The sequence below is a fragment of the Gymnogyps californianus genome, chromosome 6 (assembly GCF_018139145.2).
Source record: "Gymnogyps californianus isolate 813 chromosome 6, ASM1813914v2, whole genome shotgun sequence".
Classification (NCBI taxonomy): Eukaryota; Metazoa; Chordata; class Aves; order Accipitriformes; family Cathartidae; genus Gymnogyps; species Gymnogyps californianus.
The window spans coordinates 27,110,799-27,122,689 of NC_059476.1; the positions used below are offsets into that span (position 1 = coordinate 27,110,799).

General features: G+C 41.2%; 2 protein-coding genes across 6 annotated transcripts in view; one reads left to right on the forward strand and one right to left on the reverse strand.

The window, feature by feature from the left end:
* POLR3A (RNA polymerase III subunit A) overlaps positions 1 to 4,193 on the reverse strand; it is a 38,861-nt gene extending 34,668 nt beyond the window's left edge. For all 3 annotated transcript variants that reach the window (XM_050898819.1, XM_050898818.1, XM_050898820.1), the window contains exons 1-5: positions 4,103 to 4,193; positions 3,398 to 3,533; positions 2,727 to 2,864; positions 2,005 to 2,176; positions 486 to 640 (exon numbers count right to left, since the gene is read on the reverse strand). In XM_050898819.1, the coding sequence (XP_050754776.1) occupies positions 486 to 640; positions 2,005 to 2,176; positions 2,727 to 2,864; positions 3,398 to 3,533; positions 4,103 to 4,146 (645 nt within the window). In that variant the 5' untranslated portion in view covers positions 4,147 to 4,193. The remainder of the gene's footprint in view (positions 1 to 485; positions 641 to 2,004; positions 2,177 to 2,726; positions 2,865 to 3,397; positions 3,534 to 4,102) is intronic.
* Positions 4,194 to 4,911: 718 nt separating this feature from the next.
* Positions 4,912 to 11,503, forward strand: RPS24 (ribosomal protein S24). Of its 3 annotated transcripts, none has more exons than XM_050898959.1 (6): positions 4,912 to 4,962; positions 5,746 to 5,811; positions 6,393 to 6,602; positions 7,076 to 7,186; positions 10,371 to 10,406; positions 11,301 to 11,503. In XM_050898959.1, exons 1-5 carry the CDS (start codon positions 4,960 to 4,962, stop codon positions 10,371 to 10,373), a joined length of 393 nt encoding a protein of 130 aa, XP_050754916.1. In that variant the 5' UTR covers positions 4,912 to 4,959; the 3' UTR covers positions 10,374 to 10,406; positions 11,301 to 11,503. The 3 variants fall into 3 exon arrangements, with proteins under 3 accessions (XP_050754916.1, XP_050754917.1, XP_050754915.1); XM_050898960.1 differs by lacking the exon at positions 4,912 to 4,962 and adding an exon at positions 5,028 to 5,078; XM_050898958.1 differs by lacking the exon at positions 4,912 to 4,962 and adding an exon at positions 5,205 to 5,228.
* Positions 11,504 to 11,891: the final 388 nt, after the last annotated feature.

Consider the following 11,891-nt stretch of genomic DNA (forward strand, 5'->3'; position numbering starts at 1 on the left):
GAGATCTTCCCAGCATGCAAAGAGCACAAGGAAACAAAACTGCACACAATGCAAAGCTGAATGAAACAAAAACGTTAGATAATTAAGTCTCCTCTCTCCTTCTCAACATTAAGTTCTTCTGAAGAAAAAAAAAAAAATCTGCTTATTGTAATAATCTCGGAGTTACAGTAAATCTACATGTACATGCAGAGTTTATATGGGCCTATATTTCTTCTCCCTTCTCTAGCTTATAGAAGTGTAACACACCAAGAACACCTCTCTTCTTTACAGACAGAAAGCTACATATCAGAAAATACCAATAAACTAAATTTCTCATTTTAGCAAAGCTAACATTATTGCAATAAATACAAACATTCTTCAAGTGTCTTCCGGTATATGAAAATCTTGGACCACCACAAGGCTTAGGCTGCTACACTGAAAACCTTTGAGGAGTTTTATTTCACACACAAAAACTAGCAGAAAATTTAAGTCATCGTAGAATTCACCTGAGCTCTTCCCAGTAAGGGTTCTACTTCTTTGTTATGTTCTATGGCAGTTTCAAAGGACTGGAGAAAAGTAGATACTATTGGATCTACGACTTTCTTGTTGGTCTTGTACTTTTCATGTATTATTTTCAACAAACCACACTTCTTCACAGTTCCTGCAAGCAAATAAATGTGGGTTGTTTTAGTTTAGTAGGGTTTTTTTTTTTTTAAAACAACAACAAAAACACTGAACAATAAAAAAAAAACCAAACCCCAAAACTTAAAACAAGTAAGCTACAGTTCCAAAACTAGTTAAACCTTCAGTGAACACAAGAATAAAATAAAACTTTAGCAGCTTTATTAACCAGTTTCCTAAACTCACAAAACAAGAAGAGAACAATCAGGTCATATCTCCTGGTATGGCTGGCTTGGTGTGCCTAGATCATGATGCAGCTTCTGAAGCTGAAAGCAGGTGGTTTAGCCCACACTTGAATTCAGCTTCACCTCAGTCGCAGCAGATATTTTCTTAAAGTAGAAGTTCCCACACTAAAAACAGGACTAAGATGTGCCATTTATATATCATGCCACTATCTTCTAAAGTAATTTTGGGAGTAAATTGTCAGAAAAATCTGAGAAATATTTTCACGTCATGCAGGTAACATGATTCATAAAACTTCCACAGACTAGTACAAGTGCTTTCCAAACTCAACCACTTTTACTGAAGTATGCTGACCTACCACTTAATTTTGTAAATGCCTATTGTTTGTGCCCCGTATATGTATATGTGGCACTTACAGTGAAGCAGCTCGCTCTCTATTTATTCAGGCTGTTGATCATTATAAGAAACAACCCACAATTTTCATGAGTTAAAACCGTAAAGTTTTAAGTTCTGAATTAACCATCCACTATGAATCTGTAACACTGCAAGTCCTTTAACAGCAGTATTACTTGATCAGTGTACGTGAAGGAAAAAAAAGTATTTTGAAAAACAAATGTGAAATCTTATTAAGATACTCTGCCCTGAGGAACAAATTCCAGTGTAACCCGAGATCATCACAGCTCGAATACTGCCAAACTGCAGAACATACCCTCCTAGAGGATGACAAGCACATCTAATCTTAAGAAGGATAATTTAATACAACGATGAAGAATAAAGTCCAATCAAAATTACAAAGTCTACGAATGCTTCTATGTTAAGGTACTGATCACTGACAATAGCTCCCAATATTTTTAAAAACATGTTAAGCAGGGTTTTTTTTGCTATTATTCAAGTATCAAATATTGGTTACTGCCATGAAGAGATATCACATGAAACAAAACAAGCAATTAGGACAATGTCTATATCCACATAAATGAAATACGAACACGCACATGCTTGGCATTAAGAATGCAATTACCAGATTCTTAATAAGGGCCAGAGAGAATACCCATTAGCTGTGGAATGAACAAGGATATTCAAGATTTTGATGCCTGTCACAGCTGCCAAGATAAAAACCATCACAACAGATAACTATCACTAACTGCTAATGTCAACACTCACCATTAAAGGCACCACAGTAAGGACAAGTGTTTTTCTTTCGGCACTTTTCAGACACTTTCTTTTTTAGTCCTCTCTTCTGAAGGTATGTAAGGCCAGGTCGCTTCAGGTAATCCAAGAATTGTTTTTTTTCTTCCACCGACAGCATGATACGGCAACAGGTTTTGCAGATCATCTTAAATGTAAACACATACAAACACAGTTGTTTAACAGACACATTCAGAGATGTAACCTCTTCTACTATAACTTAAGTTCTTCAACAGAATGCTGGGTTTTTTTGAATGAAATACAATGGCCTTGGTTGAAAAACCGATCCATATGCTGTAATACACAAAAAAAGTACATGGGAAAAAAAATACATTCAATGAGGCAAATACCTATCTAAGCTCTGCAGGATCTTAAAGATCCATATAAAGCAAACAGAGCTTTGATTTACTGGGATGTCCTAAAAAGCAAGTTATACTGCATACATTTAATTCAAACTACTACAGAAAAACAATGGATTAAATTACTCAGTCTGAGATTACATAAAATAAAATGGATGTATTTACATCACTAAGACTGGTATTTAAATACAGTTATTTTACAAAACACAAGATGCATAAAGATAAAACTTACAATAAAACCTTATTTTGGTCTTCTCAATTACTCTTTCAAGCCTCATCTTTCCTGATAATTTCCTTTTTCTAGACTAGAAACTGACAAGAAATCATAATCGTGTTTACCTGTAAGATGCCTATCACAGCTTTGAAGTATCCAACATGAAAACAGGGCAGTTCTAAGTCAATGTACCCATAATGTCCTAAACAATCAGCTAGATTTTTTCCACAGGTTTCACAGGGACGGTCTTTTTCACTGGTTCCCTTTGGGAGGAGGGGAACACACACATAGGAAAAAAATTTTAGCTATAATCAACTGAATACATAGAAAATACAACAGTTCTTAAGCTAGCCAGCCATCCTGACAGCAGACCCACAGCGCTTACTCCATCTTCACAGCATCAGAAGCATGTCACTAGCATTACATTCACTCCAATCCTTAAGAAAAACGTCTTTCACACACAGGCCCTACCGATACCAGCAACATTAATTCATACAGCTTTTGCAACTGATCTACAGCCTGCTAATCTACAATATGTTATTTTGTAGATGGATGTCTGTGGGTCTGCCAACAACTAGGCAGAAAGAACTTATCTCCTGCCTCAAAAGAATGCTTTCCTGAACCGACCAAAAGCATGAAGAAAGTAACTGTCACTGCTTCAACAGTCTATGCAATTCAAGTAGAGACACATTTGCATGTATTTTGGATGAGCAGTAAATTTCAGTCATCCCAACTTATTTTTAACGACTTCAAGTAATTCTACAAAAAAGGTTGGAAAAAAAACCCCAGTTCTCACCATGCGATGGTCAAGTACTCCATACTGCAGCGGGGAGTGATGGTTGTCCTGACTATACAAGTTTTTGCTAACCACTTGAATGTGAGCTTGCTGACGCATCTCCTCTGGAGATTTCATGCCAAAACAGATGTGGCTTCTAGAATGGAAATTTCACATGCATGTATGTGCACATACATATGCAGAAATACTTATAACTACAGGCATACACACATATATATTTAAAAGCAATGCAAAGGTGGCTAAGTTGATTCACAATATTGCTGAAGCAGGGTCTTTTTGTATAACTATAAAAAAACAGAGGTGTTTGGCAGTGAGTTGGTGGTTTATATCTGGGGGATTTATCGACGTTCTTGGGCAACCCTACAGCTGCCCACAAGCACAGCCACCCGCGAGCCTCGCCAGCAGCCTGAGCCAAGCCCAGCAAGGCTTGGGAGAGCGCAGCCTACACCACAGCTTTTAAAAGCGGACTAGCCGTAACATCAGCCACCCTCCGCTCCCCTACACACTAAACTTCTTCGCGGGTCCTTTTATAGCAGTTGCGCGACACCCTGGGATTGCTGCTGCCGGCCGCCACAGCCCCCGCGCCCACCCCGCGGCAACGCCGGCTCCCCTCAGCGCGGGGCGCCGCACAGCCCCCGCCGTGCCGGCGGGCAGCGGAGCGGCCACCCGGGAGCCTCCCGCCGCACAGGACACCGCCCCGCTCACATTTTCTTGGCCACATCCGTCTCCCTGAACTGCTCCTTCACCATGGCGGCGGCGGCGGCGGCGGCGGCGGGGGGCCCGGCGGCGTCCCCTGAGCGTCCGGCGGGGCTGCACGCGGCGGCGCAGAGCCGGCGCACGCGGCGGCGCAGAGCCGGCCCACCCGGCTGCGCAGAGCGGCAGCGGCGCAGAGCGGCCTCCGCCTGCAGCGCCCCCTAGTGGGGCACAGCTGGAGCCCTCCCGGGGCGGTCTCCCGAGCCCTCCCGTGAGAGATGCCGGCAGAGCCAGGCCCCTGCCAGCAGCCCCGCCTCGGCCCGGCCGTTCCTCACGGCCACCGCTCACGCTGACTCCCAGCGCTCTCGGGGCCCGCGGGCGCTCCGTTGCCGACCATGGTACTGTTACAAGCCAACCACCACGGCTCCCCAGGTGCCAGGAGCTGCGCCACTAAGCTCACTTCGCGGCTCTGCATTTGGTTTCCCCACAGCAGCCCAGTCCAGGCCCTGGTCACCAGCAGCGGGGCGAAGCTGGCCGGGATGGCAGAACCAACCCCGCGGCAGCGCTAGCACACAGTGCGGGAGCTCGCCTCGCCTCGCCGCATGGCCGGCCGCGGGGCTGGGCCTGCCCCCACAAAGATACACCACGCTGACAGCCAGGCCGAAGGCACCTGCCTCCACCCCGGCGCCATCAGGCGCCATCAGGCGCCCATCAGCCACCCCTGCCGCCTCCTTCTGGGTCCGGCTCGGGAAGGACAACCCTACGCGCGGCTCCGCCCCCGCACGAAGGACCCCTGCGCCGCCTTATGATTGGCTGCGGGGACAGCGGCCTTCCTTTTCTCGCTCGCTGGCAGGGAGGCAGCCGCCAAGATGGTGAGTGTCCCGGGTTGGTGCGCGGTAATCTGCTCCGTACTGTTGCCATCCTGTTCCCCGGGGCTCCCGAGCTGCCGGGCCCCGACGGGCTGGTCTGCCTGTAGCGGGCTGCGGAGGTATGGCGGAAACTGAATGGGGGCTTGTCCTCCCGCTTCGGGCTGGCGTTCCTGCGGCCTAGCTGCGGCGCGTCGGTGCCGGTTTGTAGCAGCGAGCTCTGGGTTGTGGGCCGGGGCATATGTTTGGCCTGCTGTGTCTCCATGCTGCAGGTCGGTAGGAGTAGTTCTAGGTTTTGATAGTAGTGTAACGTTGTATTTTTTTCTCTTAAAGTGTTAAAGGGGCGCTGTAGATCATGCTCATGTATTAGTCTCATGGCTGTCCTTGTCTGAAAGCACTAAGGAAACAGTAACATATAGGTTTTTTAAGGAAACTTCGACATTAAGGAAATGGCTATATATAGGTTTGTTAAGGAAACTTCTGTTGTATTGTTGTAGTGCTTGGGCTTGTAATCCATGTCTTTCATTAAAAGCTGCTTCAGCTTTTCAGAGTGGTAGAGGTATGTGTGGTGCTGTGTTGTTTGAAAACTGGGGATGAGTTTGTTGGGTTTTTAGTGTACTTTCAGATGTGTTTTCTGTAGCCCAGGACTGGTCCACTTAGGTCATGAGTTCACTGTCAGCGTGTGAGAGACTACTGACTGTTGCTGTACCATGCATTATTTATGTGCTTATTAAGTTTGAATTGTGTGTGTAGCTATTGTTTTGTTTTACTTTGTATCTTCTCTTGCAGAATGACACAGTGACCATCAGAACTAGAAAGTTCATGACAAACAGGCTTCTTCAGCGCAAGCAGATGGTAAAAGAATACAGAAAATTGCTTTTAATTATTTGTCTGTTGGTTTGGGGCTGCAAGTGGTTTTTAGCCACTATAAGTAAAGGGCTCTTAAAATCTCCAGAGCTCTTATTGTAAGAGCTTACACGTTTAAATGTGTTGATGCATGCTGAATGTAAATCTTGATGGTGAAGTAGTGAGCTGTTTTGTCATTTGAAGTTGCACCAGGGGAGGTTTAGATTGATAGTAGGAAAAATTTTTTTACTGAAAGAGTTGTCAAGTATTGGCACAGGCTGCCCAGGGAAGTGGTTGAGTCACCATCCCTGGAGGTATTTAAAAGATGTGTAGATGTGGCACTTAGGGATGTGGTTTAGTGGGACTTGGCAGTGTTAGGTTTACGGTTGGACTCGATGATCTTAAAGGTGTTTTCCAAGCTAAATGATTCTATGAAGCAGGAAACTTAGGAACACTTTTGTATCAAATTAATAATACTTTCTACTGCTAAGGTGGGTTACTTTAAGCGTTAAGCTCATGATGGGACTGTAGCACTTGGCTGTTGTACTGGATATTGACCTTTTATACAACTTATAAAAATTCCTTCTTAGGTGATTGATGTTCTTCATCCTGGGAAGGCCACAGTCCCCAAAACAGAAATCAGGGAAAAACTGGCAAAAATGTACAAGACAACCCCTGATGTAATTTTCGTCTTTGGCTTCAGAACTCACTTCGGTGGTGGCAAGACAACAGGTTTTGGCATGATCTATGATTCCCTGGACTATGCAAAGAAAAATGAACCAAAGCACAGGCTTGCCAGGGTAGGTTGTTTTCTGGTAACTTGAAAACAGGATGGTTTTGAAGTGTTTAGTCATGGTTTACATGTGTAAAAGCTAAAGTTTTGTGAAAGTACTGTTGGTGTACTCAGAGTTATATAAGAGGTCTTCAAATAGCGTAGGTTAGCTTATGCATTTGTAAAATAGGGTAAGTTTTTTATTGTACGTTACAGGGGAATTGGGAGGGCAAAACTGATGTTACCAGTGACATTTAGCAGTAAGAGATAACTAACCACTACTAAAGGTCTTGAAGAAGCGTAAGAGATGGGGCTGATCCGTGTGCTACTTTAGTGCTTATATTCTGTGTTGAATCATTCATTAGTTAGTGAACTTGTCTCGCTGTTTAGCTAATATTTCAAATTTAAACAGTATTTGAAGAGTCCAGAAATAGCAAACTTAAATTCAGAGTTACTATCAGTGAAACAATGTTAAATGCAATTCTAACTGTTTTTTAATAGCATGGCTTGTATGAAAAGAAGAAGACTTCTAGGAAGCAACGAAAGGAGCGTAAGAACAGAATGAAGAAAGTCAGGGGCACAGCCAAGGCAAATGTTGGTGCTGGCAAGAAGGTAGGATAAGAATATCTGTAAGCTACAGTGAGCATGTTGCCTTTGAAATGTTGTTTAGAAATTCTTCAACAGAATAACGTTGTTTTTCTTCCATTTCTTTCACCTGTTCTATTGGATAACAGAAGGTAATCTGTGTGGTGTTGTATAGCTTGTTATCAGCTCAGTAGCTTAGTTTTGTTCCTCACTGCTGCAAGCTTAGCTGATATGAAGTGAAACAACGCTTCTTAAATGATTGTTTCCTATGTGTCACTTGAACTAAAGTTAAACTTTTGTAAATCTAACAGTCTTGCTCTAATCGCATGACTCAGTCTTGCTCTAATCGCATGACTCAGTCTTGCTCTAATCGCATGACTCAGTCTTGCTCTAATCGCATAACTCAGTCTTGCTCTAATCGCATGACTCAGTCTTGCAACATACAAATTAGATAATCTTAACACTCGTTACTCAGAATACCTAAATATCTAATGCTTACTCCACCAAGTTACTGTTGTTTATGGTGTTATTTACTGAGGAGATTTTGTTAAGGATGTGTGGTGCTGTAGGCAGTGAGGACAGTGTGTAAATAGAAATAAGGTAGACAGCCTGCGTTATCCTGGGTTTAAGTGACTGATTCCCAAGATAGTGGAGTTTTCCCCTGATGGGAGCTTTCTGGGCTGTGGCTGGAACTTGATATAAGCAGCTTGGAGGGAGGCAGAATCCCTCTATCATTAAACAAAAAAACCACCAAAACTGAGGAATAGCCCGGGTGTGAAGACAGTCATCTTCCTTAGCAGCTTTTTGTCCTCTGAAAAATACTGAGTAAGCTGTGCAGCTAAGTGGGTTTTTTCAAGTGTTTTAACAAGGAGAGAGAGGGTGGTGGGTTTTGATGCTTAGTTCTGTAGCTGCTGAAGTGCCTTGACATCTTGAACTTTAGTAATCTTCACTTTTGCTTTTTTCTACTTTCTTGGAATTTTCCATCAGAAATGAAGTATCTAGCAGGTACTGGAAATGAGCATGGATGTGGTGACTGAATTATACATCACTAAAACGTGTGTCCATCCTTCTAATTGAAGCACTGTACTGCCTTGCATACATGCGTGTTTGCTTTAAACTGGCTTCTGTCCTGTAAAGGTTCAGATAACTACATAATGAACTTCATTCTGTGCAACTTAGGAATAAAATTTGGCTAATAGCGAACAAGGCTTTTTTTGAAACTAGTGAAACAACATTAAAATAAGGAATTCCCAGGGAGAAGAAATCGAAGAAACTCAATGCTGTTGATTTGAGGCATTGGTTCAGAACACCCCAGGTTCTGATTCAAAGTAGTACAGTGCAATTGCATGTGTAACTTGACCTCTGTGTGAAAGTAGCTGTGCATCTTTATGAAAACTAAGTCACATCACAGCTTAGTGCATCTGAGAGGGTGGCTGGAAACAACACAGTTGTCAGCATTAAACTGTATTTAGCTATTGGCCTGCGGTATTCCAAGTTAAGACACAAATTACAGTGAAATTAGAAATCTCCGTGAAATTCTTTACTTAGTGTATAAGTGAAATTCGTGTTATCACTGGATGGAAATAAACCAGTGTTGCTGCAAACTACTAGATGAGAGAGCTACTCTACTAGGTAAGATTTGGAGCCTTTTTCCTTTCTGCTTTAGTGCTGTTTTAATAATGAAGTCTGACAATTGTTTACAGTATAACAGCACAAATTAGCGTTTGGTATAGCAGTAACACTAACATACACCCCCTTGTCAATGTCAAGGGAGTAATTTAGTGTTGCACTGATACCAGTAGTATGGATGAACTTCCCTTCTAGAATTTTGCACTTCAAGGTAGCTGTTGTTGAGTGTTAATGCAAAATGGTTAAATGACTGTCACTTGAATTACTAAAGCTGTCCAGTTCATAGAAATGCTCTTAAAGCATATAAACACTTTAGAAACTTAAGACCAGGATCATGTGCTGTGATAATTATATAGCAGATGTGACTTCTGTATCAAGTGCTTCTCAAACTAGCATGCAATCTCAGTAGTAGGTGAACTGTGTTTTTGATTAGAGGTTTTTTAATGTCTTTTTAAGTGATCTTTTAGTTGATAAGTATGCATGGGTTAGATCTTACTTGTTTACCAGTTTCGTTAATCTTTGTGTCCTCGCATTGAACTAAAGACATTCATTTACATGCTTTCTGGAAAACTTGGTTGAGAAGAGTTCTGTGATGCAGCACAGAAAAAAGGTTGTGGAATACACTTGTGTCTTAAAGCTTTGTCTCGAAAAATGCATGTTTAAACATGGTGTGGTATGGTTCATCATCCTTTATCACAGCTATGTGGAAGAATTTTTAATAGGAGTCCTGGAATATGTTTTGGAGTCCACCTATAAAATCTGTGAAAACTGTTTATCTCAGAAATGTGTAGGCACTTGATTCTGAGACATCAGGCAAGTCTATATTGTTGTAAGAGTTATGTACCATGTAGGCATGAAAACTATTGAAATAGTGAATCATACCTGAATAGTTTTTCATTAACTTTTAAGTCAGACATGATGTCTGACTGTTAAAAGTTTTCTTTCGTGCTTCCTTTTACTTCTCACTCCTTCAGAATTCCCATTCTGTTTTCCCTGCAGTTTCAAGAGAAGTATTTTAAAGTAGTTTGTGTTACTTAATATATTCTGTAGCTCTGTAGTTTGCTGAGCTTGCATAAAAATTTGCAACAAGTAGATGTGGATGTCCCTCACCTAGTGTTTGCATTCAGAGCAGTGACCCATAGACCCTAGGATATTGAAATGCAAACAAACCCCCACCCTACCTTTTAATGTCACAACTGTAGTTGTGACAGCCTGACATGTGAGCCTTCGAAACAGTAAGGTTTTTTTTTTTAAAAACTTGATCAAACAGAAGTGTGGATGGATAGGCACTTTAAGCCATTGTAGCCTGTAGGTGTAACTGAACATGTAGTTGCGCTCTCAGTATTACTTAACCTCTGAACAGCTATTGTTAGGTCCCATTTTGAGTTTGAGGGAATGAGTGAAATGTAAGTCTTCAGCCTCTACAGTAATCAAAACTTTGAGGTTTTCCTATCACATTTCGCTGTGGTAATTGGAAAAAGCATATTGTGAGTGTCAGTAAAAAGCCTTAAAGCTCCATCTTCTACAATAGTGGAACTTGATAAAACTATTCTCTTACTAATTAATGCTTTTTCTTTTTCAGTAAATGAACATACTTCAGATGGAAAATGGGTAACAGGTATGACTTCAGAATGCTTTGTAAGGGTAGACGTTCAGTAGTCTGTAGTCATTACAATGACATATGTCTAATGTTGATTTATGCAGACCATGGTACTTGTGCTGACATAGAATGCAGTGCAACAGTTTAAGACTAAGAAACACTTAAATATTTACAAATCACTGTTGTGCTTACTACTGAGTTGATAATTTAAGTGACTTCCACTTTCATGTAATACCTCATTAGTATAAAGACTGAAATAATAAATGAGGCAGTTCAGATTTACTGTTGCTAAAACTGTTGATTATTTAGTCTTATTGTGAACAAGGCTTACATTAGCTTTTTGTACGTATGCTAAGGAGAGGATGGTACACCTTGGTTTTTTATTGTCTTGCATAGATTGAAGTAGTATGATTTCTATTTTGAGAACAAATTTCTGTTGTTTTCTTACAGATACTTATTTCAAGTAAATTCTTTGTAAACAAACCTGATGCTCTTTTAGACAAGTCCTAGACTATATTTTTATATCTTTCCTGCAGAAACATAAGTGAGTTGGATGTGCTGTGGGCAGTAACTGTTACAGACAAAACTCTGGTTTTATTACAAATGGTCCGAATGACTCAGTTTAAAGCAACTTTAACAGTCTGTCTGGGAGCTGTTGTAGTGAGTGTAATGTCTTAAACAGAAAGCTAGCAAAGCAATTGCAGCTTTTTGAGTTCTTCTACAGAAGTGCTGTAATCTAGGCTCTCATTTATTCCCATGACAGTACTGTGAAATTTTGAACCTTATGTTCTTCTAAGAAAGGCAGTGTGGTTCACCTGACTTGTTTGGGAACCAGTGTTTCAGGCTCTATAAAGGTATGAGTGTAAAAAATCATTTTAATCGTGTGGCACTGATCTATCTTTTCCTTTACAGACTACATTATTCTATGAAGAAGTATAGAAAGAATTATTCTGGAAAGAAGCTGCTCATCTGGCTTTAACATCAAATAAACAATGTCAATAAAATGCTGGTTTACCCTTTAGTTTTGATTTGAAAGCTACCATTTTGTAAAGTTTGAGAAATTAAGGATTGGTGCACTGTTTGCACTGTATTAAAATCTTTTCGTAATTAAACAACCTCTTGTTTTGAGTATCAATTTGAAGTGAATCAGAGCTTTCTACAGGTAGTAGTATAACCTAATTCCAGGCAGGCAGTGTTAGTTCATAGAAGTAGGTACGCTTTTGTCATCTGGTGTGCAAAGTGTGGTTTGGAAAGTCCTTTTAAGATGTGCTTGTTTTACTGCCTATATTATATAGACCTGTAGAATATAGCTGAAGGGAGAACAAAACATGTAGACAGAGATATTCAGAGCTGCATACTTCCACAGTTAAGATTTTTGCTAATAAAGGAGTCAGGCATGACTTGTCTTCTGTTCCTGAGTTGTCAGGACAGGCTCTGGGGTCTGTCTCTGGTCTGCAAATTGTGCAGTACCCCCTAATGTTTCATCTGGTAGTGTTAAAGGAG

What these genes read in the sequence shown, in the direction of transcription:
- RPS24 (XM_050898958.1), top strand. An exon ending in TTCTTCAGCGCAAGCAGATG is followed by an intron (nt 5,812 to 6,392) that starts GTAAAAGAATAC and finishes ATTCCTTCTTAG; the next exon opens with GTGATTGATGTTCTTCATCC. An exon ending in CAAAGCACAGGCTTGCCAGG is followed by an intron (nt 6,603 to 7,075) that starts GTAGGTTGTTTT and finishes GTTTTTTAATAG; the next exon opens with CATGGCTTGTATGAAAAGAA.